The sequence below is a fragment of the Lampris incognitus genome, chromosome 9, assembly GCF_029633865.1.
Source record: "Lampris incognitus isolate fLamInc1 chromosome 9, fLamInc1.hap2, whole genome shotgun sequence".
NCBI lineage: Eukaryota > Metazoa > Chordata > Actinopteri > Lampriformes > Lampridae > Lampris > Lampris incognitus.
Genome location: NC_079219.1, coordinates 6100338 through 6126649, shown reverse-complemented (window position 1 = coordinate 6126649; position 26312 = coordinate 6100338). Strand labels below are relative to the sequence as shown.

The 26312-nt window shown below is 41.9% G+C and overlaps 1 protein-coding gene across 2 annotated transcripts in view; it reads left to right on the top strand.

Moving 5' to 3' along the window:
- LOC130117826 (mannosyl-oligosaccharide 1,2-alpha-mannosidase IC) overlaps positions 1–26312 on the top strand; it is a 397190-nt gene that overhangs the window by 154532 nt on the left and 216346 nt on the right. For both annotated transcript variants that reach the window (XM_056286069.1, XM_056286071.1), the window contains exon 2: positions 13663–13759. In XM_056286069.1, coding sequence (XP_056142044.1) covers positions 13663–13759 — 97 coding nt within the window. The remainder of the gene's footprint in view (positions 1–13662; positions 13760–26312) is intronic.

Below are 26312 nucleotides of genomic sequence, written 5' to 3'. Positions count from 1 at the left end.
CAGGGTCGTAGGGATGCTGGAGCCTATCCCAGCAGTCATTGGGTGTCAGGCAGGGAAACACCGTGGACAGGCCGCCAGGCCATCACACGGCATATATATATATATACACACACACTTAGCACAAAAAGTAAGGAAATGTGTGTTTGGTAGATGATTTCTTTGTTGTAACAATGCTTCTTGGCAATAAATCTTATACCGTTGGAAAGCCTGTTTTTTTTCCCTTTTAAATGGGGCCACATGTGTAAGGAACATGCATTTGTGGGATGAGCAGCAGAGCTGAGTATGTGGGTTGCACCCATGAAAAATTTGCCGAATCTTCTCTGCCAATGCAGACAGCTTATTTTGCTGTTGCTATTGACTCTTGTTTTGCACTTCTGGTACCCCGGGTGCTGACAATCAGGTGCCTGATATAAGATTTATTGCCAAGAAGCATCGTTACAACAAAGAAATAATCTACCAAACACATTTCCTTACTTTGTGTGCTAAGTTTATATATATATATATATATATATATATATATATATACACTACCGTTCAAAAGTTTGGGATCACCCAAACAATTTTGTGTTTTCCATGAAAAGTCACACTTATTCACCACCATATGTTGTGAAATGAATAGAAAATAGAGTCAAGACATTGACAAGGTTAGAAATAATGATTTGTATTTGAAATAAGATTTTTTTTACATCAAACTTTGCTTTCGTCAAAGAATCCTCCATTTGCAGCAATTACAGCATTGCAGACCTTTGGCATTCTAGCTGTTAATTTGTTGAGGTAATCTGGAGAAATTGCACCCCACGCTTCCAGAAGCAGCTCCCACAAGTTGGATTGATTGGATGGGCACTTCTTTGAGCAGATTGAGTTTCTGGAGCATCACATTTGTGGGGTCAATTAAACGCTCAAAATGGCCAGAAAAAGAGAACTTTCATCTGAAACTTGACAGTCTATTCTTGTTCTCAGAAATGAAGGCTATTCCATGCGAGAAATTGCTAAGAAATCGAAGATTTCCTACACCGGTGTGTACTACTCCCTTCAGAGGACAGCACAAACAGGCTCTAACCAGAGTAGAAAAAGAAGTGGGAGGCCGCGTTGCATGACTGAGCAAGAAGATAAGTACATTAGAGTCTCTAGTTTGAGAAACAGACGCCTCACAGGTCCCCAACTGGCATCTTCATTAAATAGTACCTGTTAGAGCCTGTTTGTGCTGTCCTCTGAAGGGAGTAGTACACACCGGTGTAGGAAATCTTCAATTTCTTAGCAATTTCTCGCATGGAATAGCCTTCATTTCTAAGAACAAGAATAGACTGTCGAGTTTCAGATGAAAGTTCTCTTTTTCTGGCCATTTTGAGCGTTTAATTGACCCCACAAATGTGATGCTCCAGAAACTCAATCTGCTCAAAGAAGTGCCCATCCAACCAATCCAACTTGTGGGAGCTGCTTCTGGAAGCGTGGGGTGCAATTTCTCCAGATTACCTCAACAAATTAACAGCTAGAATGCCAAAGGTCTGCAATGCTGTAATTGCTGCAAATGGAGGATTCTTTGACGAAAGCAAAGTTTGATGTAAAAAAAATCTTATTTCAAATACAAATCATTATTTCTAACCTTGTCAATGTCTTGACTCTATTTTCTATTCATTTCACAACATATGGTGGTGAATAAGTGTGACTTTTCATGGAAAACACAAAATTGTTTGGGTGATCCCAAACTTTTGAACGGTAGTGTATATATATATATATATACACTACCGTTCAAAAGTTTGGGATCACCCAAACAATTTTGTGTTTTCCATGAAAAGTCACACTTATTCACCACCATATGTTGTGAAATGAATAGAAAATAGAGTCAAGACATTGACAAGGTTAGAAATAATGATTTGTATTTGAAATAAGATTTTTTTTACATCAAACTTTGCTTTCGTCAAAGAATCCTCCATTTGCAGCAATTACAGCATTGCAGACCTTTGGCATTCTAGCTGTTAATTTGTTGAGGTAATCTGGAGAAATTGCACCCCACGCTTCCAGAAGCAGCTCCCACAAGTTGGATTGGTTGGATGGGCACTTCTTGCGTACCATACGGTCAAGCTGCTCCCACAACAGCTCAATGGGGTTCAGATCTGGTGACTGCGCTGGCCACTCCATTACCGATAGAATACCAGCTGCCTGCTTCTGCTCTAAATAGTTCTTGCACAATTTGGAGGTGTGTTTAGGGTCATTGTCCTGTTGTAGGATGAAATTGGCTCCAATCAAGCGCTGTCCACTGGGTATGGCATGGCGTTGCAAAATGGAGTGATAGCCTTCCTTATTAGGAATCCCTTTTACCCTGTACAAATCTCCCACCTTACCAGCACCAAAGCAACCCCAGACCATCACATTACCTCCACCATGCTTAACAGATGGCGTCAGGCATTCTTCCAGCATCTTTTCATTTGTTCTGCGTCTCACAAACGTTCTTCTTTGTGATCCAAACACCTCAAACTTGGATTCATCCGTCCACAACACTTTTTTCCAGTCTTCCTCTGTCCAATGTCTGTGTTCTTTTGCCCATCTTAATCTTTTTCTTTTATTGGTCAGTCTCAGATATGGCTTTTTCTTTGCCACTCTGCCCTGAAGCCCAGAATCCCGCAGCCGCCTCTTCACTGTAGATGTTGACACTGGTGTTTTGCGGGTACTATTTAATAAAGATGCCAGTTGGGGACCTGTGAGGCGTCTGTTTCTCAAACTAGAGACTCTAATGTACTTATCTTCTTGCTCAGTTGTGCAACGCGGCCTCCCACTTCTTTTTCTACTCTGGTTAGAGCCTGTTTGTGCTGTCCTCTGAAGGGAGTAGTACACACCGGTGTAGGAAATCTTCAATTTCTTAGCAATTTCTCGCATGGAATAGCCTTCATTTCTAAGAACAAAAATAGACTGTCGAGTTTCAGATGAAAGTTCTCTTTTTCTGGCCATTTTGAGCGTTTAATTGACCCCACAAATGTGATGCTCCAGAAACTCAATCTGCTCAAAGGAAGGTCAGTTTTGTAGCTTCTGTAACGAGCTAAACTGTTTTCGGATGTGTGAACATGATTGCACAAGGGTTTTCTAATCATCAATTAGCCTTCTGAGCCAATGAGCAAACACATTGTACCATTAGAACACTGGAGTGATAGTTGCTTGAAATGGGCCTCTATACACCTATGTAGATATTGCACCAAAAACCATACATTTGCTGCTAGAATAGTCATTTACCACATTAGCAATGTATAGAGTGTATTTCTTTAAAGTTAAGACTAGTTTAAAGTTATCTTCATTGAACAGTACAGTGCTTTTCCTTCAAAAATATGGACATTTCAATGTGATCCCAAACTTTTGAACGGTAGTGTATATATATATATATATATATATATATATATATATATATATATATATATATATATATATATATGATGTTGGACGAGAAGACCTTGCTCGCAATCTCCGTTCTAGTTCATCCCAAAGGTGTTCGATGGGGTTGGGTTGAGGTCAGGGCTCTGTGCAGGCCAGGCAAGTTCTTCCACTCCAGACTCACTCATCTATGTCTTAATGGACCTTGCTTTGTGCACTGGGGCACAGTCATGCTGGAACAGAAAAGAGCCCTCCCCAAACTGTTCCCACAATTGTCCAAAATGTCTCGGTATGCTGAAGTATTAAGATTTCCCTTCAGTGGATCTAAGGGGCCTAGCCCAACTCCTGAAAAACAACCCCATACCATTATCCCTCCTCCACCAAACTGTACAGTTGGCACAATGCAGTCAGGCAGGTAACGTTCTCCAGGCATCCTCCAAACCCAGACTCCTCCATCAGACTGCCAGACAGAGAAGCGTGATTCGTCACTCCACAGAACACGTCTCCACTGCTCCAGAGTCCAGTGGCGGCGTGCTTTACACCGCTCCATCCCACGCTTGGCATTGTGCTTGGTGATGTAAGGCTTGCATGCAGCTGCTCGGCCATGGAAACCCATTCCATGAAGCTCCCGGCACACAGTTTTTGTGCTGATGTTAATGCCAGAGGAAGTTTGGAACTCTGCAGTTATTGAGTCAACACAGCGTTGGCGACTTTTACGCACTATGTGACTCAAAACTCGTTGACCCTGCTGTGACTTTACGTGGTCTGCCACTTCGTGGCCGAGTTGCTGTTGTTCCTAAACCCCGCCACTTTTCAATACTACCACTTACAGTTGACCGTGGAATATCTAGCAGGGAAGACATTTCATCAACTGACTTACTTACCCATCCACCCCTGTATGTGTGTGCTGTGTTTATCTGTTGTCTAGTTTCACCCCGTTTATTGTAAAGCCACTTTGAGTGTTAGGAAAGCGCTATATAAGATTGATTTATGATTATTATTAGTATTACTATTATTATTATATACCTGTTGGGCATACATTATTCTAGAAGCTGCTGGAACTGGAATCAAACTGCTCGTATGCATAAGCACACTTGCCCAGTTAAGTTGATTCTGATACGGGGGTCCAGAGAGCTATACTGACCACAGCATGTCATGCAAATCACATTGTTCTGATGGACCTGTCTAATGCCACGTTATTCTTTGTTCTGATGGACCTGTCTGCTACTACTACTACTTTCGGCTGCTCCCGTTAGGGGTCGCCACAGCGGATCATCCGTTTCCATTTCTTCCTGTTCTGATGGACCTGTCTAACGTCATGTTATTTGTGGATTTGATGTGAAACCATCTACTCCCTGGCAGAAACACTTTTCAGAGGTGCTCATATTAAAACCAAGGGAACTTGTGTCTGTGGGGTGTGTATTCTACAGGCGGTACAGAATTTGATGGAACGGGGAAGCGAAATGGAAGGGAAAGAGTGAGAGACAGAAAATGAGAAAGACGGAGAGAGAGAAAACACTAGGTCAAGGTAGGCAGAGCAAACTGTTTGACAGTCTTTTTTAGCCGGATGATGACGTAATACAAATTCATCTTGATCTTTCATAGTGTGGAATACACGCTGGCCAGGGACTGGTACTCCAGTCGGCCCGTGCAAGAGTGAAAGAAAAAGCAGCCTTGAGTCGGCATGTTATCAGTATCCTATTGGACATTTCTCCAATCAACTGCCCAGTGGAAAAATGTGCAGAATGACTTGTTAATTCTATCAGCGCTCAAGTCACTTGTGTACGTTAATGTTGTCGTCTGGGAGTGAAGTACTGTGGTGTTCAAGGTTTTTCCACTTCAGGCGTTGATCTTACAGAAACGAGTTTCAAATGCAGGAAGGAAAATAGGAAAATATTTAACCTAATCGGGTACATAAATAAATGAAACTGATTACACCAACATTGTACGTTGTGCTTATCTATATATATTTTTTTTCTCCCCCCTTTTCTCCCCAATTGTACTTGGCCAGTTACCCCACTCTTCCGAGCCGTCCCGGTCTCTGCTCCACCCCCTCTGCTGATCCGGGGAGGGCTGCAGACTACCACATGCCTCCTCCCATACATGTGGAGTCACCAGCCGCTTCTTTTCCCCTGACAGTGAGGAGTTTCACCAGGGGGACGTAGCACGTGGGAGGATCACGCTATTCCCCCCAGTTCCCTCTCCCACCCCGAACAGGCGCCCCGACCGACCAGAGGAGGCGCTAGTGCAGCGACCAGGACACATACCCACATCCAGCTTCCCACTTACAGACACGGCCAATTGGGACGCTCGACCAAGCCAGAGGTAACACGGGGATTTGAACTGGCGATCCCCGTGTTGGTAGGCAATGGAATAGACTGCTACGCTACCCGGACACCCATCATGTCATGCCAACAGATTTGACAGTGCAATGATTAGTGTCTTGTTTGAAAGCAAACAAATATCCATCACAAAGGAATGAATGCCTGGTCTTAACCTCATGCTCAGCAACTCAAACAGGATAGGACCAAGTTTTACCAAGAGGGTCTTTTTAGTGAAGCAGTTCAATATAAATCTTAACTGATTTAATGTACTTAGAATGAAAGCTGACTAATTTTCTGTTACTCTTGGAATTGGAGGCATTACATTTCGACATGTTTTTGTACATTGTGATTTGATTTTCATGCACAATGCTACAAAATATTACTTAACTCAAATTAACATGTTTAAAGAAGAATTTAGCGGCGAACAAATCTACGCATTCAAGAAGACTGACAATCAAAGATTTGGTTTCTCAGGCATTTCTGCACACAATGAAGTGGGGGCAGACTGGGATTTTCAGAGATAAAGAGGACTGTATTTGAACTAATGGTCCTCCCTTTGCCCTCATCTCTTCTGAGTATTACTGTAGGTGCTGCAGGGGAGGCTTATGGGATTGTTTTCTGACCAGTGTATTGCTTCTTTTAAGCCCCTTTTCTAGCGATAATGATGTTTATTTACGGTCCAGGGGAAGTTATCTAGAGCTGTTGTGACGCTGAAAGGCTCAAGTTAATTTCAGCAAACCGCTTGGATGGCGTGTTTTCTCATAAAGAGGTACAAGGAAGGTAATATCACTGCAATGGTTTTAATGTGTGCCATATTGTTGTGTATGATATGATCAGAACTTGCAATATAGCATCTCTTCCAGAAGGATTTTGATTAAGTCTTTGTTTTGACGCAGTGTGAACACAATCACACACAACCCTTGTCTTGTCATTTTCTAAATTTGTGTGTCTAATCAGAGTGGGACCATCCTACTGTAGATAGTGTGATTAGTAGCACTCAGCTTCTGATTTCAGGGGTTTGTTTTGGCTGCTTGTGTCCCGAGTCAATTCCTGATTCATTTTAATCTTTGACTGTGTGTGTGTGTGTGTGTGTGTGTGTGTGTGTGTGTGTGTGTGTGTGTGTGCACGCGTGCGCACATTTTCTATTGACCAGCTTTGTCCAGCAAGCAGCCAATTAGTGAGGCAATGTCTCGTCAGATTGTCAGTGTATGTCCGCTTTATATGTCCCTGGAAAACAATAGTCTTGTTCATTAGCCCTCTTTGAAAGGAAGCCCCGGCGGCTATCGCAGGCGACTGTGGCCTCTGCATTTGATGAGTGCTGCATGCGAAGTGTGTTTGTATGGCATGATGATAGGTTGTTATTCTGGTGATACAATGGCTTTATGATGCTGGTCCTCTGTCATTTTGCCCCCCCCCCCCCACACACACACACGATGCCAGAGGGGAATTGTCAGGGAGATTGCCAATAATATTCTAAAAAAATAATATTAAAAAGTCATCTGATTTTACTTTAGGAATTCATAATTTGACAGTCAACATGTAAGCAAAAATATTTCTGAGGAAATAAACCATTCAAACCTGCCTTTTCAGCTCGTGTTGGAGTGTGAAGGGTTAAATGAAAGAAGCTTATCTGTCTCCCTATCAGAACTTTGCTGCCTCTGCAGCTGCCAGGAGGAAAATGCTATGCTTTCAGCTCCGTGATTGGTAGACCAGCTATAATTTTACAGAGGTCCAAGCAACAGTAATTCAATGAGAATTACAATTAATAATTAGTCATTTAATAATAATTAGTCATTTCAAGCGACAATAAAATTGACCAACCATATCCGTCCTCTAAATGGGCTGGCTCTGTTATCGCTCATAAGCTAGCAGGAAAAGAAAAATAAATACTGTAGGTCAGTGGTTTGCAACCTTTTTGGGGTCCTGGACCCCCTGCGTATTTTTGATCTACCCTGAGGACCCCTCCACCTGATCTTGGGGGAGGGGGGTTGCAATTTGATAGAAACAGTAGAAACTGCATTTTAAATTGCATTATAGCATTTATTCACTCTTTGGGGCAAAAATAAGAGCTTTCAGTTGTAACTTAGATATAGTTAACAACACAGAATTCTTATGCAGTAACTTTCAGATATATGTAACAAAACAGAATATGTATTCAGTAACTTTCAGATATATGTAACAAAACAGAATATGTATTCAGTAACTTTCAGATATATGTAACAAAACAGAATATGTATTCAGTAACTTTCAGATATATGTAACAACACAGAATTCTTATGCAGTAACTTTCAGATATATGTAACAAAACAGAATATGTATTCAGTAACTTTCAGATATATGTAACAAAACAGAATATGTATTCAGTAACTTTCAGATATATGTAACAAAACAGAATATGTATTCAGTAACTTTCAGATATATGTAACAACACAGAATATGTATTCAGTAACTTTCAGATATATGTAACAACACAGAATATGTATTCAGTAACTTTCAGATATATGTAACAAAACAGAATATGTATTCAGTAACTTTCAGATATATGTAACAAAACAGAATATGTATTCAGTAACTTTCAGATATATGTAACAAAACAGAATATGTATTCAGTAACTTTCAGATATATGCAACAAAACAGAATATGTATTCAGTAACTTTCAGATATATGTAACAAAACAGAATATGTATTCAGTAACTTTCAGATTTATGTAACAAAACAGAATATGTATTCAGTAACTTTCAGATATATGTAACAAAACAATATGTATGCAGTAACTTTCAGATGTATGTAACAACAGAATTCTTATGCAGTAACTTTTAACAATGCAAACGGGAGCGAGATCTCTTATTAAAATACAATAAATTACACTTGTGAAACAGATGTAATTAGAGAAAAAAGTACTGTTACCCTTTATAGTTTAGGTAGATAAAGGTCTCAGTCACATTTGAGTAAAATAATCCTATTTCTATAAATGTCATAGGATCTTTTTTTAAAGATATTTTATTTTCACGGACCCCTTGCAATTACACCACGGACCACTAGGGGTCCGTGGACCCCCGGTTGCGAAACACTGCTGTAGGTAACTCAGGGGGCAGCCGAGAACCCAGGTGTTAACCAGTCGACTGACTAAAGGGTCCGACCCGTTGGCCACGGGCTAGCGAGTCTGTTATCCGTGCACGTTACCATACTCTGATAAACTAGCTAGCTTAAGGGACGTGTACACGACAACGGTCTTGCTAAAAACGGAAAAGTTTTTCCTTTGCGTTTTAAAAAAAGGTTCCGCTAAAAGACTGAAAACGCTGTAGTGTGCATGCCAGGCCAGTAGGTGGCGGTGAAACTTTGTAGTAGAGCGCGCTTCCGGTGGACCCCGAAAAACTCCGCGCGCATGCGCACAGACGCTTCTCAGGGCGGCGAGTGAACAGACTATGGCGAGGGTACGCTGGAAAACATAATTTAGTCTGGACGGACGATGACGTGGAGTTGTCACTCCGAGTGACCCTGGACTATAAAGCACCAGAATTCCAGGAAAACGTTGATTTGGGAATCATGCCAGTCAAAATAGTCCGAAATTGGAGGCATTTCGGTAATCCGCCATTGTTAATGTTGCTATTTGGCTGAAAACGTAATACGCATGTGCGAAGTGACCCGTGACGTCACCGTTTTCGTAGGAACCGGTTTTGGTAGTCTACACGGCGACGCTGGAGTTGCTTTCACTCCGGGACCCGGGTTCAAAACTAGGTTTTCAGACCCCCAGAACGTTGAAAACGTGTCGCTCGGTAGCCGACGGTGGAAGCCGCGAGTAGGGTTATCGGTGGTGGGGGGCTCGGGGGGAATATATTGTAGCGACAGCTGCCCCCAAATTCGCTACAATAAAATCCACGCCGTTTTCAAGATGGACTTTTAATGGACAGTTGGAGTTGATCGGCGAAGGAAGACCTACACTAGAGCCCATTTTGGTAAGCTATTTAAAATCCAATAGGCTGCCGTCGTGCCAACTGAGCTGCCGCTAAGGTTTATTTGGGAAAACGGTCAGTTTGTTGCACCCCTGCACGACACCAGCTGGGTGTAATTAGCACGACTGTTGAGCCAGGTGGAGAGAAAGCGGCTTGTTAGGCGGACGGCTAGAACAGATACACGGTAGGAATGGCTGCTGGTTGCTAATGGTCGCTAATGGTCGCTAGTGCCTGCGTGTGCGCTGTCACGGTGCGTTGGACGATAAGTAGGATTACGTGAAATGTTGTCGGTGTTGTGTGGTAGGAGGGGAGACTGTGATGCGTTTTCACATAGTTTTTCACCCCGGCCCGTTCCCATTTTCTGCTGAAGTGCACACACAGCTTGTTTGATGATGGGATTATTTGTCAGGAGGATTTACATTTTGCTTTGGAAATGAGCTGTTTTTTTGTTTTGGTGATAACTCACTCTGTCCACGCTGTTTGCACGTCGCATTGCCTAGGCTGGACTAGCGTGTTAGTCTTTGCTTCAGAGCTGGAACGGTCAGGTAACTTTGCAGTAGTGTAGGAGAGGACACAGTACGCCAGCTAGGCTGGTAGTTTGCCTTTTTTTCCCAACGAGGGGAGAGGTTCAGAGGGCCAAGGCTTTTAAGAGCCACGGTTTGCTCCTGCACAATGCAGATGGAGAGGTTTTGTGCAGCTATAGGCAAATAGAATTTCTGAATTTCCCTGTTTGGACTAGAACAGTGCTATAGAAATGCATTTTCACTTCATTTCTGTCTCTCTCTGTCTCTCAACACAACAACGAGGTTTATGAACGTGCTGGGTCGTGTGTTGGTTACATATGATAAAATGTACCATCACTCGCAGCATGCGACTCCAGCAGAGAACCAAGACAATTTTTTTTTTAACATTCTCTAGGGCAGATTGACACATATTTCACCGTTATACCAACACCTTGCTTCACACTTACACAGGGACAAACATTCATGCATGGGAGCTGCCCAGTACAGTCGTCCTCTTCCTCTACACTCGACCACTGAGCGGCTTCACTGGAGCTGTCTAGGATTATGTGCCTCATGGGTACTTCGATAGTAGTTGTTGAGAGAGGCAAGAATGCTTTCCATTCACTTTGCCCCAACCATTTTTTTTTGTCCGTCTTGTCTTGGTTTATCCCTGGACTAGTGAGCCTCCAGCAACTAGTCCTGTTCTCCATCTTCAAGTCTACTGTTATGCTATATCCACACATTTAATGATGTGGGTTTGATTTCGGTTACAGTCGGACTTGGAGACCAATTTCAATCTTTTTTAAATTCCACTTTCATGATACGCTGTTTTGAAAGATTAATACCCCTTAGGTAGTTCTGGGTTCAGAAACTCTCAGCTGGTGTACATGAATATTTGAATAGTTGAAGTCTTGTGGAAAAACTTGAACGATAACATCTGGAAGGTAAAAGTTATGCCACATTGATTCATGCTGTCATTTCCCATTCACTGTGCCTAATAACCATGCTGTCTGTACATACCATCTGCCTTTGTTTTTAAGTCCCCACCCCACCCCACCCCATTTATCTGGCTCCGGTGATACATTTTCCTCCCCCTGGGAGGTTTTTCCATGCTATTGGTTCTGTTTTTACTGAGATTCTATGGCAGGTTATACCTCAGAAGAAAGGAGACATGGCCAATGTTTAACAAATCCTGCGTTTGAAAGGGATTTTTTCTTTCTTCCTCTTCTTCTTCCTCTCCCATTACTTTTGTTCTGTTATTCTTAAAGCCACCGCAGAGCCGAGCTGGGTTGGCGTTGTAAAAAGATGGAGTGAGTTTTAAATGAGACCTGAGACATATGAGATGCACAGCGTTTTTATTCAGTGAAAGAAAAGAACATTTTGCTCAGGCCTAGTTCAGATGGACACCATGGCCATTTCTTTTTGTATGTTTGTTCGTTTGTTTTTCAGCACCGTCTTCAGAGAGTGATTACCTTTGCAAACATATTTGCACCTTCGATATTGTTGACGCCCGTCCCCATAATCATGTTCTGTGCTTGTTGCTTCTCCGGGAGTGCTCCTGCATAAGTTGTTGTTGTTCTGGTGGGAATAGAAAAAGCAGCTCTTGGAAGCGGTACCTGCTCAGATCTGATGTCTCTCCCAAGATACAGAGCGCTGCACATTCCCCCCCAAAAACAACAAATGCTTTTCTTACCTGTGACCTTGGAATGCCACACAATGTTTCCCATAAGTATTATAATGGTTTAACTGTCTCTCAAGGCCTCAGCTTATTAAAAAATAGGTGCAGCCAGTGCCCCCCCCATTTATGACTGTACGTGCATTGCTTTTTTTTATGCCAAACTACAGATTGAACTGAAGTAATGTTCTCATTCTCAAATCAGTTCACTCACTCTTTTTCTTTTTCTTTCTTTTTTTTTTTTGATTCCCCCGTTTTCCCCCCCCAGTTGTACTTGGCCAATCACCCCACTCTTCCGAGCCGTCCCGGTCGCTGCTCCACCCCCTCTGCCAATCCGGGGAAGGCTGCAGGCTACCACACGTGTCCTTGATTCATGTGGAGTCACCAGCTGCTGCTGTTCACCTGACAGTGAACACTTTCGCCAGGGGGACATAGCGCGTAGGAGGATCACGCTATTCCCCCCAGTTCCCCCTCCCCCCTGAACAGGCGGCCCGACCGACCAGAGGAGGCACTAGTGCAGTGACCAGGACACATACCCACAGCTGGCTTCCCACCCGCAGACACGGCCAATTGTGTCTGTAGGGATGCCCGACCAAAACGGAGGCAACACGGGGATCCGAACTGCAGATCCCCGTGTTGGTAGGCAACAGAATAGACCGCTACGCTACCCAGACGCCCTTGCCCATTTTCTACTCTCAGCTCTGAACCTTGACTTCTTTTTTCCAGATTCCTCTATGTTAGAAGGCATGCCAGTTCTGGACATGCTGTGTTCAGTCTGACATATAGACTGGCTACTCTACCATAATACATTTGCCATATTTGTATGAGAAAACTCAGTGTTGTGTCTTGTCAGAGGTCATGGAAAATTAGCAATTTCTATGAGCTTGCAGCTCAAGTATTAGGAGTCTTAATCTGTATTGATGATATGAGTAGCATTATATTATTACCAAAACACTGACAAATCATACCCTGTCAGATTGGTTTGCCTGGTGGCTGGCTAATTATGGAAATCTCCATTTAAGGAAAAATTCAGAATCGTGGCACAATCACAGCTCCACTCATCAGTGTATAATACAAGCAGCTAACATAAACATATCTCACTAATACAGTCAGCATTTAACTGCTGTTACAAAATTAGTTTGGCCTTTACTAAATGTCAGTTATAAACACAGTGAATATATAAAGTAATGGATGCTGCATTTTTGCATTCTGTTCAAGAACAAAGAAAACAAACAAGTGCTTTGACAGAATCTGTTTTCTTTGTTGTTCTTTCTCTTGTGGTAGTCATTAATTCATGAATTTATTTAATTTATGTTTTATAGCTTCTGCTTGTATCCAGCTTGGCTAATTACGTCTTCCACTAAATGTGGAGGTATTTTGTTTCACTACAGGCAGATTGAATTGTCATATTACCCCCTTTTCAGCCCTTTAATGTTGCCATCGTAGTTTTCCATTGATGGCTCCAAACGTTACTCCTTTCTGTTAGGCAAATCACATCAAAATCACTTTATCCTTTGTACATCTGACATTGGGGGGTAGATAGGATCGATTTTGGAATATTTTCATCCCTCAGATGTTTTCTCATCTGTTGAGACAGCTTTTCATCTGGTAACTTCATTCAGATCTTGAATTTAGCGAGGGCTAGCTGCAGGGGCAGTGTCAATCCCATTCTTAAACTGCATGGTTTATGTGATAACCGCACGCTTGTCCTTAATCCGATTCTGATCAATAAGGCATCATTGACATTGCCTGCAGCCCTTCCACTTTAATTACATCTGGGTTTTGAGGTCTGTTGCTTTGTGATCAGTCCACTGACCGCTGTTTCTATCATTTGTTCATGTTTCAGATGATGAAATTTGCCTGGGACAACTACAAGCGCTATGCCTGGGGCAAGAATGAGCTTCGGCCTTTGACAAGAAACGGACATATTGGCAACATGTTTGGTAAGTTACAAAACTTGGCCAGAGGCTTAATTGGCCATACTGGTCACAGTGTTATCAGCAAGACTTCTTGGCTTATTTGAGCAGCGCTCTCAAGTCACAGTAATGTCCTCATCTGTGCACATCATCATCAAATGAGTCATGTGTTGGATTTAAAATGTCAAAAATGCACAATATCACAGTGAAAATGAGCCAGTTATTTCACACAAATCAACAAAACATTGCAAGGGGGATTAATCCACTAACCCTCTCATTAAATAACAAAAACTCATACTTTCATATATGTGAAGCACAACTGTTGTGACCAGAATATGTGATCGTCTTAATTTTGTAATTGGAAGTCGGCAGAATATTGACTGCACATTTTCAAAAAGCAAATATATATCAGTATAATAGCAAATGTTACATATTATGTAAAACATATTCTGAGAGAATGCTCAACGTTGAGGTTGTAAAATAGATGTTTTTGCACCAGTTCAGCTGACCTAATGTTAGCAGGTCTGAATCATGTTTTCAGTTAACTGACAACCCAGAAAAGCAAGCTGATGTGTCACAAAGCATTACAATTTTTATCAAGGGCATCCGAGTAGCGTAGCGGTCTATTCTGTTACCTAAAAACAAGGGGATCGGCAGTTCGATTCCCCGTGTTACCTCTGGCTTGGTTGGGTGTCCCTACAGACACAATTGGCCATGTCTGTGGGTGGGAAGCTGGATGTGGGTATGTGTCCTGGTTGCTGCACTAGGGGGAGGGGGAACTGGGGGGAATAGCGTGATCCTCCCATGTGCTACGTACGTCTCCCTGGTGAAACCCCTCACTGTCAGGCGAGAAGCGGCTGGTGACTCCACACGTATCGAAGGAGACGTGGTAGTCTGCAGCCCTCTCCGGCTCGGTAAAGGGGGTGGCGCGGCGACTGGGACAGCTAGGAAGAGAGGGGTAATTGGCCAAGTACAATTGAGGAGGGGGAAAAAAAGCCAAAAATTTATATGTATTTGTGTGTGTGTGTGTGTGTGTGTGATTGATTTTTTTGAGCAGGTTAAAGGTGATAGAGCAGGTCTTACTAGCCATTTCTGTCATTGGCATTTCTGTGAAATCCTGCCTCAAATGTAATCTCATGGGCAATACCAAGTTATAGAATATGAGGGAGAGCGTTTAAAACAGAGTTTTAGTCGCATTCAACCAGTGGACTATGTCAGTATTGGCCTTGCAAGCTTCAGGGCTGATTTAAAACAGTAGGTGGCATGTTGAGCCATTTTCAACCAATGACACTCCGATTTTTACAAATTTGGTAAGACATGTCAATGAGCCAGTCATGTCATTCAGTTTACAGCTCCAAAAACGCCTCTTAATGTTACCAGACGGCTGAAAAATACCTAAGCTCTATATGATTTACTATTTTATAATAAATTATTAATGTTTAGTTGATTGATGTTGTAGTTGGGCTGTTTGAGATTCAACAACACATTCAGCTCGAGATCCTTTATTTCCCGTTCTCAGTACGCCAGCGGTCACTTTTGGGAAATTTTTTTTGTTCCATAGAAAGTGATGTGTTTTGCTGAACATCCTGGTACCCATAGTAGATGCCAGAGGCCTGGTGGGACGCTAATGCTAGTTTGTCTAGTAATTAAAAATTTCAACTTCTGTCGTTAATACAGTTTATAATGGACTCAATTATTTAAAAAAAAGGTTTTTGCCAATCTCCTTGTTTGTGTCAGTCCGCCATGCTTGTTTGTGCGACTGCAGTTTCAATGGGCGATGAACCACAGCTTGATTCTTAAACATGGTATTTTTGCATATGTAAGCAGATAATGATATGTATCAATATCGTCTATCGCGCTAATAATAGTTTCCATATTGCCCAGCTCTAATCACATTTTGGAGCCAAACTGTTTATATAATACTCACATCAGGACCAAAGTCTGCTCCATAATGGTGTGTAACCTGATCTTCTTCTTTCGGCTAGTTCCCTGTTTCCCAGGGGTCGCCACAGCAGATTTGATAGTTTCCATCAGTACCCTGTGAGGGCACAGCACCGATGGTGGTCTTATCAATCCACATAATGATTTGGCAGAATTTTATGTGGGATGCCCTTCCTGACACAACCGCTAACCCTATGGACAGGGGCACAGATACGCGCTGGATGCCACCCCAGTATTCATGGACCTGTGCCCATGCCTGTCACCATAATGGTGTGTGGTGTGTGACCTGATACAATACCTTCATCTCAGAAGTGCAGCGTTTCTGCTGTTCATTTTGCAGCACCTCACTGCTAAAACCAATAGACTCATACATGATAGACCATTTGTTTTTAACAACAGTACTGACAATAGGTCATTCATACCTTGTGTGTGTGTGTGTGTGTGTGTGTGTGTGTGTGTGTGTGTGTTTCTCAAGGGAGTGGTCAGGGGGTGAGTACGGGATACAGCCCTCTATAACAAGATGTTTTTAATCATCACAGTAAGCATATGTATTCCAAACCGTGCAGAGGTGGCATTGATTTTCTCCTTTAGAGTGTTACGAAGCCTAGCAAATGTGCAGCATGTGTAAATGTGTGGGGATGCAAAAGGCTGTGTTTGTGTGTGGGTGGGTGGGTGGGTGCGGTGGGGGTTTGAGGGAAGGGGAGGGGGCAACATGCTAGAGAAATCGTCGCACTGTGAAGTGTGGTGTGGTAAGCCAGGTATGAAATTGGATGCTGTGTTCTTTAATTTAATCCCACAAGTAAACAGAGATGCAGGGAGATTGGTTCCTCAGTTAGCCAGCTTGTCAGAGACATGTCAATATGCTGAGAGTCACTGGAATAAACCTCCCCCACTCTCTCCTTCTCTCTAGTCTAACTCTACCTCTCCCTCACTTTTGCCCTCACTCCACTTTTCTATAATCCCCTTAGTTCTTTCTTTTTCTCTCAACCTCCCTCTCTGTATTCTTGCTGTAATCTCTCACTTCCCCTCTTTCCTTTGTCATGATCTCCCCCTATTATTCAAATATGACCTCCACTCAGTTTTCTCTGATTTTCATTCACTTTTCTAAACGGTTTCAGCAGAGCTGACAAGTTAAGTTGATTTGCTTGTGGCAAACAAAAGCCAATCTTTTTGGGTGGAATTTGTATTCAACATGCATGCCTTCCTCTAGGAAGATTTGAATTTTTGTGTTGTGTTTTTCTTTATGCGGTCACCCTCTACTGGTGATTACTGCATAAATACTCTGTTTATCCCATATTAACCCCTTTTTTATTTGATTTATTGGCACAAAGGAAGTGATAAAACACAAGTATATCAAAGAAACATAGCAAAGATTATGCAGGAGAGGTAAGAAACCCCAAATTACTTATAGTAAAAACCTCCCCTCTAGGATTTACAATTTATCCTAATACTATGGATTTGTTTTCTTAGCGTAATGAGAAAAAAAAGAAGAAAAAACAAATGACTAGTAATATTAACAATAAAATGAATGTAAACACATAAAAACATGCTGAGCACATTAACTACAGCACAGGTGACAGGAAGTTGAATCAGTTCATCTGGACACAAGAGTTTCTCTCCGGAAACGTTGTGTCCACATGACCTGATTCAACTTCCTGTGAGTGCCTTACCTGGATTGTTGAGCATGTGTGAAGACCCTCTGTATTTTATGGCATATTCTCTGAGAGCTGTGTAATAATATGGAAGATGAAAATCCTTTGGTTGTCTGGTTGGACATGAATGGACCTCAGAGTTCATTAAAAAGTTTTGAAATACATTTGGTAAGCAGTACTTTTGAAACAAACAATTATAAATGAAAATACGTGTTTGATAGATATTGATGTTGGGAATGGATAACAAATTTAATTTCTTGAACAGAGGAGGCAATGGTTCATGGCGATTTGATGCAGTTTCCAATCTTGAGAATTTCTTTGGGATTAGAATAATTTTTGAAGGGAAGAGGGATATATACTGGATCAAACGATTTTACAGTATGATATATATGGATACATTAACTTCTATATGACAACGTTGATATCATCAGCGAACAGAATGGGCAATTCAGAATCAGACATCCAAACAAAGTCATTTATATAGATAAGAAATAGAAGTGGCCCAAGAATTCACCATCTGCAAACAAGGGCACATGTCATGGTCTGTGTGGATTAGATGGTAAGTGAACAAATCAGTTCTCGTAGTCAGTGTGTTGGATGCAGGAGAAATGGGCAGGAATAAAGACCCGAGCGACTTTGACAAGGGCCAGACGACTGGGTCAGAGCATCTCTGAAATGACGAGGCTTGTTGGATGCCCCCGGTCAGCAGTGGTGAGTGCCTACTGACTGTATCCAAGGAGGGACAAACCACAAACTGGCGACAGGGTGTTCGGTGCCCAAGGCTCATCAATATGCAAGGGCAATGAAGGCTACCCCATCTAGTCTGAACCGACAGAAGGTCTACTGAAACACAAGTCACAGAACATTTTAATGATGGTTACGGGAGGAATGTGTAACAACACACAGTACATTATGGCCTGCTGTGTATTGTGTTACGTAACCACAGACCAGTCAGAGTGCCCACGATGACCCCTGTGCACCATCAAAAGCTCCTACAATGGGGATTCGAGCGTTGGAACTGGACCTTGGAGCAGTGGAAGAAGGTCGCCTGGTCCCATGAGTCCTGGTTTTTTGTTTTTTTTGGGGGGGGGGAGTGTGATGCTCTGGGCAGTGTTCTTTTGGGAAATCTTGGGTCCGGCCTTTCATGTGGATGTCAATTTGATACAAGCCACCTACCTAAACATCGTTGCAGACCAGGTGCAACCCTTTATGGCAGTGGTATTCCCAGATGGCAGTGGCCCCTTTCAGCAGGATGGTGCACCCTGCCACACTGCATGTACTGTTCGGGAATCGTTTGAGAAACATCAAGTGTTTAAGGTGTTGCCTTGGCCTCCAAGTTGTCCAGACCTCAATCCGATTGTGGAATGTGCTGGACTGACAAGTCTGACCCAAAGCTGCTTGACCTTGCAACTTACGGAACTTGAAGAGCCTGCTGCTAATATTTTGGTGCCAGTTACCACAGGACACCTTCAGGGGTCTTGTAGAGTCCATTCCTCAGCAGGTCGGTGCTGTTTTGGTGGTACACGGAGGGCCAACAGCATATTAGACAGGCAGGGAGACACTATATATATATATATATATATATATATATATATATAGTGATAGATGTAGGAAAAACACTTTAATCAAAGCAGTACAAGCCTGTTTCGTGCGTCGTGCACTGTTGGACTGCAAAGTTGGCTATACAACAAAGAAAAGAAAAAAAAAAACAGCGGCTAAATGCCATGTTGCCTTGCACCATGCTCCTAGTTACGGGGCACAACAACCAATGAGAGAGTAGGAAACGTTTGAAAAGAAACATCAGGGACATTACAACCAATGAGGGAGGGGCTGGGGTCAATTTGAGAAAGTAAGGGCTTAAAGGGCCGGGGCACTGTTGGAATAGCCTACTTTTAAAATATAACAACATAAAATAACATCCAATGGGGTACTTTATGTACATCATCTATTGGAGTGGGTCTGGAGCACAGCTGAAAGAGCAGACAGGCAAAACATAAAAATACCACATCCAGAAACGGTCATCACGTGTATATCATCCAGTGGGGGGTGGAATAATAAAGACAATGGCTTATTTGCAGTTACAAAGCAGATATTTTTTTCCTGTCTGGGCCACCAGCTGTGTGTGCAACGCATGAAACAGGCTTGTACTGCTTTGAATTAAAGTTTTTTTTTTCCCCCTACATCTATCTTAATATTCCACTTCTCATTTGTTGAGCACTTTCATCAACACCATTGACTGTTTCCGGAAGAAAACCCGCTATGTACACTACCGTTCAAAAGTTTGGGATCACCCAAACAATTTTGTGTTTTCCATGAAAAGTCACACTTATTCACCACCATATGTTGTGAAATGAATAGAAAATAGAGTCAAGACATTGACATGGTTAGAAATAATGATTTGTATTTGAAATAAGATTTTTTTTACATCAAACTTTGCTTTCGTCAAAGAATCCTCCATTTGCAGCAATTACAGCATTGCAGACCTTTGGCATTCTAGCTGTTAATTTGTTGAGGTAATCTGGAGAAATTGCACCCCACGCTTCCAGAAGCAGCTCCCACAAGTTGGATTGGTTGGATGGGCACTTCTTTGAGCAGATTGAGTTTCTGGAGCATCACATTTGTGGGGTCAATTAAACGCTCAAAATGGCCAGAAAAAGAGAACTTTCATCTGAAACTCGACAGTCTATTCTTGTTCTTAGAAATGAAGGCTATTCCATGCGAGAAATTGCTAAGAAATTGAAGATTTCCTACACCGGTGTGTACTACTCCCTTCAGAGGACAGCACAAACAGGCTCTAACCAGAGTAGAAAAAGAAGTGGGAGGCCGCGTTGCACAACTGAGCAAGAAGATAAGTACATTAGAGTCTCTAGTTTGAGAAACAGACGCCTCACAGGTCCCCAACTGGCATCTTCATTAAATAGTACCTGTTAGAGCCTGTTTGTGCTGTCCTCTGAAGGGAGTAGTACACACCGGTGTAGGAAATCTTCAATTTCTTAGCAATTTCTCGCATGGAATAGCCTTCATTTCTAAGAACAAGAATAGACTGTCGAGTTTCAGATGAAAGTTCTCTTTTTCTGGCCATTTTGAGCGTTTAATTGACCCCACAAATGTGATGCTCCAGAAACTCAATCTGCTCAAAGAAGTGCCCATCCAACCAATCCAACTTGTGGGAGCTGCTTCTGGAAGCGTGGGGTGCAATTTCTCCAGATTACCTCAACAAATTAACAGCTAGAATGCCAAAGGTCTGCAATGCTGTAATTGCTGCAAATGGAGGATTCTTTGACGAAAGCAAAGTTTGATGTAAAAAAAATCTTATTTCAAATACAAATCATTATTTCTAACCTTGTCAATGTCTTGACTCTATTTTCTATTCATTTCACAACATATGGTGGTGAATAAGTGTGACTTTTCATGGAAAACACGAAATTGTTTGGGTGATCCCAAACTTTTGAACGGTAGTGTATATAGTGTGCGTGTGTGTGTGTGTGTGTGTGTGTGTGTGTGTGTGTGAGAGAGAGAGAGAGAGAGATCATTGTTTCCCCTTGTTAAATCCCCCAGATCATTTTAAAACAAAGGTGTTCACACAGATGACATCAGACCATGAGTCATGCCGGGGCTTATTTTAGTAGTCTTTTAGTATAACTGACTGATTTTAACAGCTAAGAGCTGACTGTTTTTGTGGTTTTTGCTTTGTGCGAGGAAGCCGTCATTTGTGTTTGTGCATTGAGACAGAAATTCATTAATTCGGCTGACATTACACTGTGATAATCTGTGAGGCCGTCCTCTCATTGTAATCATGAGTGGAAGTGTTAAAGAGCTAGAATGCACTTCATCTTCTCAGTTCAACCGAATGTCTGATTTAGTCCAAGTGGCTATTGTTATGTTTAATATCTAAGCAAAAGTACTGCCTCTATGTTGGATATGTTCATATTCCAACTTCAGGGTTTGTAAAAAGTGTCTGGCTGTGCCCAATTCAGTATTTATGCTGCAATATCGATGTGAAATTGACTTTTTCTCTGGTAGCTTGGATATTTTTAACAGTTTAAATCAGCTACTAACTTACAGACCATTCAGGTAGTAATGTGGTTTGTAGAATAGTGGAGGTGGGGAGAGAGGTGCACTGCATTAATACTGCTGAGGCCAAGAAACAAGTCCACAAGATGAATTAAGATTAAATTAAAAAAACCTTCATCACCTGAAAGCTGTTGCGCTCCATCCTTGTGTGAATATTCTTCCCCTTAAGCAGATGCCATGCATGTGATAATCACCTGGGTTTTTTTCTGCCTTGCTGATTATGGGAGAAATGGAGCGTGATATATGCAGGGATGAAGCAGGTTAGGAAACAATCCAAAAGCACATTTTTTGAGTGTTTCCGAAACAGTTTAGTGGAATGAGTTCGTTATAATCCTTTTTTTTTCCATTTAATTTTAAATGTCTGATCACAAAGGTCTGCCTTTCTCCATCTGTCGTCTCATTCACCCATACCTGTCACTGTATGATAATGCAGGCAGTGACAGCGGCACCCACCAGTATGGTTAACACAATTTTCCTCCGTCGCTGACGGAGGAAATATGGCACATTATATGGCACATTTGTTCTGCACCACAGCCGTGGGATTAAGGCTGAAAATGGTGAGATATGGCACACTCTCCGCATTTTTATCTTTCTGGACCCAAAGATGCTGGAAAACGCCCCATAGTCGATTTTGAGTGTTGAATACAGAAGAGAAAGAAATGGGCCCTAAATTACAAAGATAAACATTATCTAATGCAGGGTCGGAACCTTTTGGGATTTCCCGTGCCACTTGGAAAAAAATCACAAACCGGAGTGCCAGTTCATTTTCATAATGAGCATTTATTTATTTACTGCTGTTGCTTGTCTCCCCATCTAGATTGTGCATTCGAAAAGATCTGTGCTCTACACACACACACACACACACACACACACACACACACACACACACTTTATTATTTTTGTGTGCAAATGTGTGAAAATTACTAGTTCAGAAATTAAAATTAATCTTACCAATTTAGTGCGACCCTTGTTGGTCCCAATATGTGGTAACCACTGCTAGACATAGAACCTCGTTTACATCAACACTCTCGTCAAGAGCTACGCTGAACACCGACACATCTTTCAATCCAAGAGTTTTCTGGTGCCTTACGTTTTCAGCCATGTCTGTACTGTTCTCGCAGAAATGGGCATTTCCTTGATCCTGTTGATGATTGTCTTTATTTGATAACCCATCAAATATGACCTGCAAACTGCTGAGGAAAGCCTCCTTTATACACTGTCCTTTGGAGAATGGCTTCCCATGTTAAGCAATGCACTGCACGACCTTGTAGCTGACATCTGTAGCTTGGTTTTGGCAGCATATAGGGTTTTAAACACGCTGCTTTGATTTCCATACTAGGCTCTTGATTGGTTCAGCTTAAGTTTTTCTCGTCCCAGGTTTCAAAATGACAATTTGCACTTGAAGTTCGACACACATTTTCGCAGCAGAGAGTGCACGCAGCTTGGTCCTTTTGCGAAATAAATCCGATTTCGTTTGTCCAAGATGGCTGGAAGAGGCGAGTATTTGACAATATTGCTTTTGCCATCGTCAGTTGTTTTTGACACAAAGCAAAAAAGAAAGCTAGCCAGCTATGCTGCGTTTTCACTACTGTAATGCTGCGCTTATCGGCAGATCAGAGGGAGGAGGGGTATGATAGACCACGTCAATTGTGTACGCTCTGTTGCTGTCAAAAAAATCGTGTATTTTGAGAATAATAAACTATTTCTGTCTAGCCAATCGGTACAAGTCCTCTTCTCTTCCCTTAGTGTCTAACCCCTCATACGACTCGACATAAATCTAGTCTTTTGCCTTCACCACCTTTCTATTTGCCATATGCCGTGTTTGTACTCCTGTCCATTCTCTTCATCTCTCTGACTATCCCACTTCTTCCTTGCCAACTCCTTCAAAGTCACAGTATCTTTATTGTCCCTTACAGGGAAATTATTTGCAGCTAGTATAATTACCCTCTTAGTAACACTTTAGTGTGGGGAACGTAGTCACCATTAATTAGGTGCTTATTAGCATGCAAAATAGCAACATGTTGGCTCTTAATTGGTCATTATTACGTACTCATTAATGCCTTATTCTGCATGGCCTTGTTATACAACCAGTAATCCATTAACTGAGTTTTCCCTCTATAACCTCAGAATTATTGCTTATTAGTAGGACCACCTCAATATGCCTTGCTTAGTATGGCCTTTATAAGGTGGTAGTACCACAAGAAGAGTTATTCTCCCTTACTAACACTTGATGAATATGGTCTGTTCTTACATAACACAACACACAAAACTACAAGTGTTAATAGTGTTAAATTACTGTAAATTAAGTTTTTGTTACTTAGAATATGTTCCCCATACTCAAGTGACATCTTGATCATTACTAATTCACTAGTAATTAAGTTTTTTTATGTTCCCCATACTAAAGTGTTACCAAACTCTCACACAAAAACAAAACGTACAAACACCAAGGCAGAATTGACAACAGGACATAGTGGGAAAGGAGAACCGTCCTCTGTATACTTTCCTGTACTTCCTCACTCCACCACTGTCTCCTTGTCTTTCTTCCCAGCTGTCTCCCTCACCATTTCTGCAGTGGTTGCCCAGCCATCCGGCAACTCTTAACTACCACTCATTGTCTTTCTTAGCTTCTCCCTGAACTCCACACAACAGTCTTCCTTCTTCAACTTCCACCATTTGATCCTTGGCTCTGCCTTCACTTTCTTTCTCTTCTTGGTCTCCAAAGTCATCCTACAGACCACCGTCCAGTGCTGTCATCACCTTGCAGTCGCCAATCTTGTTCAGCTTTCACCTCCTGCGTAAGATATCGTTCACCTGTGTGCACCTCCCCACTCTTATACATCACGGATCAACTATGTTCTGTTACGCCACTAACTAACATCGAGTGAATAAATTTAAACCTTTCTCGGACATTTATACTATCCAGTTATTTATGTGAGACTGTAATTGACTTGATCTGAGGTTGTAATTTGATACCAATAGGTAAAAGAAAGTGGCTCAACATTGCTACCAACTTTTTTTTTACTATTTTTTTATGCATTGAGTAGTGCTCGGCACATAAAGAGCATTTTTCCGTATTTTCTTTTCATTTGATGTAGTCATTGACCATTATCACTGGAGCAATAATATGAATGATATAGATTATATCATAAAGAGAGGCAAGATTGAGATGGCTTGGACATGTGTGGAGGAGAGATGCTGGGTATATTGGGAGAAGGATATTGAATATGGAGCTGCCAGGGAAGAGGAAAAGAGGAAGGCCAAAGAGGAGGTTTATGGATGTGGTGAGGGAGGACATGCAGGTGGCTGGTGTGACAGAGGAAGACGCAGAAGACGGGAAGAAATGGAAACTGATGATCCGCTGTGGCGACCCCTAACGGGAGCAGCCGAAAGTAGTAGTAGTAGTAGATATAGATTATATCATAAATTAAAATGCACTCATTCTGTCGGGTATTGTAAGTTTTGACTTAATGCCACTGGTGTTGCCCCAATACGTTACGTTATGCCCCTGGGAGAACCACTAACTTCGGATAGCCCACTGGCATCAATACTGTAGCACATCAATACTGTATCTGCCTGTGAGCACTGCTTGGATACAGAATGATATTCTTTTTTATATATACTATATTCCCACTTCTGCCTCTGTCCACTCTCCCTTTTTTCTCGTCTCCCGTCAGAAAAGTTTGTGTTTTTACTACAAAGTTCTATGGCGTGGTTCTTGGCCAGTGAGGTGCCATCATGGATCATTTCAGATGGATAGATGATGGACAGGCAGGTCAGTGAATGCTAGGAGAAGGGTAACTGTCATAATCTTCTGAAAGACAGCATGGAGTTAAAGAAAAGGTGAAGGTTTTAAGAGCGCTGGGATGCTCCAGGCTACTGGGAAAGACTTAAAATCCATGTGCAGATAGGAAGAGATTCAAGCCAGTGTGGGAAAGCAAAGCAGAGTCATTTAGGGACACTTGATAACAGACCTGCCAGCCAAGGCTTATAAGTGCAGTGAATTATTTTGAATATTTGGCTCCCAGAGCTCTCTTGCCCTATTTCTTTCTTTCTTCTTTTTTTTTTTTTAAATCAATGAAAGAGCGCATTGGCTAAAAATACTGCATGTAATCTTTCTCTCTTCCCAGCATATCTCTGACAAAACTTGACTGGAGCTAGGACTGGACTTGAATATTTGGATTTTCCTTGGTTTGAGCCTTGATGATGGTGATGATGATGATGGTTATTGGAGCCCTAAGATTATTTAAGCACTCGAGAATTAATCGCTATTGTTAGTGTGTATTTTGCATTACTCATTATTGTGATTCTGAGGGGGACTAGTTGGCTTTTCCCACAGGTACGATCAAGCGATTTTCAACCACAACAAAACAAAGCACGACACTGTTTTATGTTTTAAATTGAAGCTTTAAAATCCTGTTTCTGATTTGGAAGTATACGTTACATTAATAAATATTTTGGTAATCTCACAGATTTGATCATGTTTAATTTGATTATGGATGGCGTGTTGGAAGTCATACTTTATACCTGATGGACCCGGCAGCTCAAGACAGAAGATGGCGAAACAATGGTGGCGGCGATGATGATGATAATGATGTTGATGTAATATGAAGAAGAGGAATATGAGAGAAGGACTACATGGAATTTTATAACCCCACACCAGCAAGCGTTGGACTTAAAAGTGAAAATAGGGTTGCTGGTTGAGAGCACATGATGCCAAGATAAGCGAAGGCAAGATTAGCAAAAGCAGAAGTGTACATCATCTTGGTTTGATTTTTATAAATCCTATGAAGCAAATTGAATACAGTTCTTAGTATTGCTTTAGCTCAGCCGGGATGTTTCCTTGTGGGACAGGCTAAGATTGAAGGTTGTGAGGACTTCACTGTCATTTTTTGTCTTCGTTCAGGCACTATGTA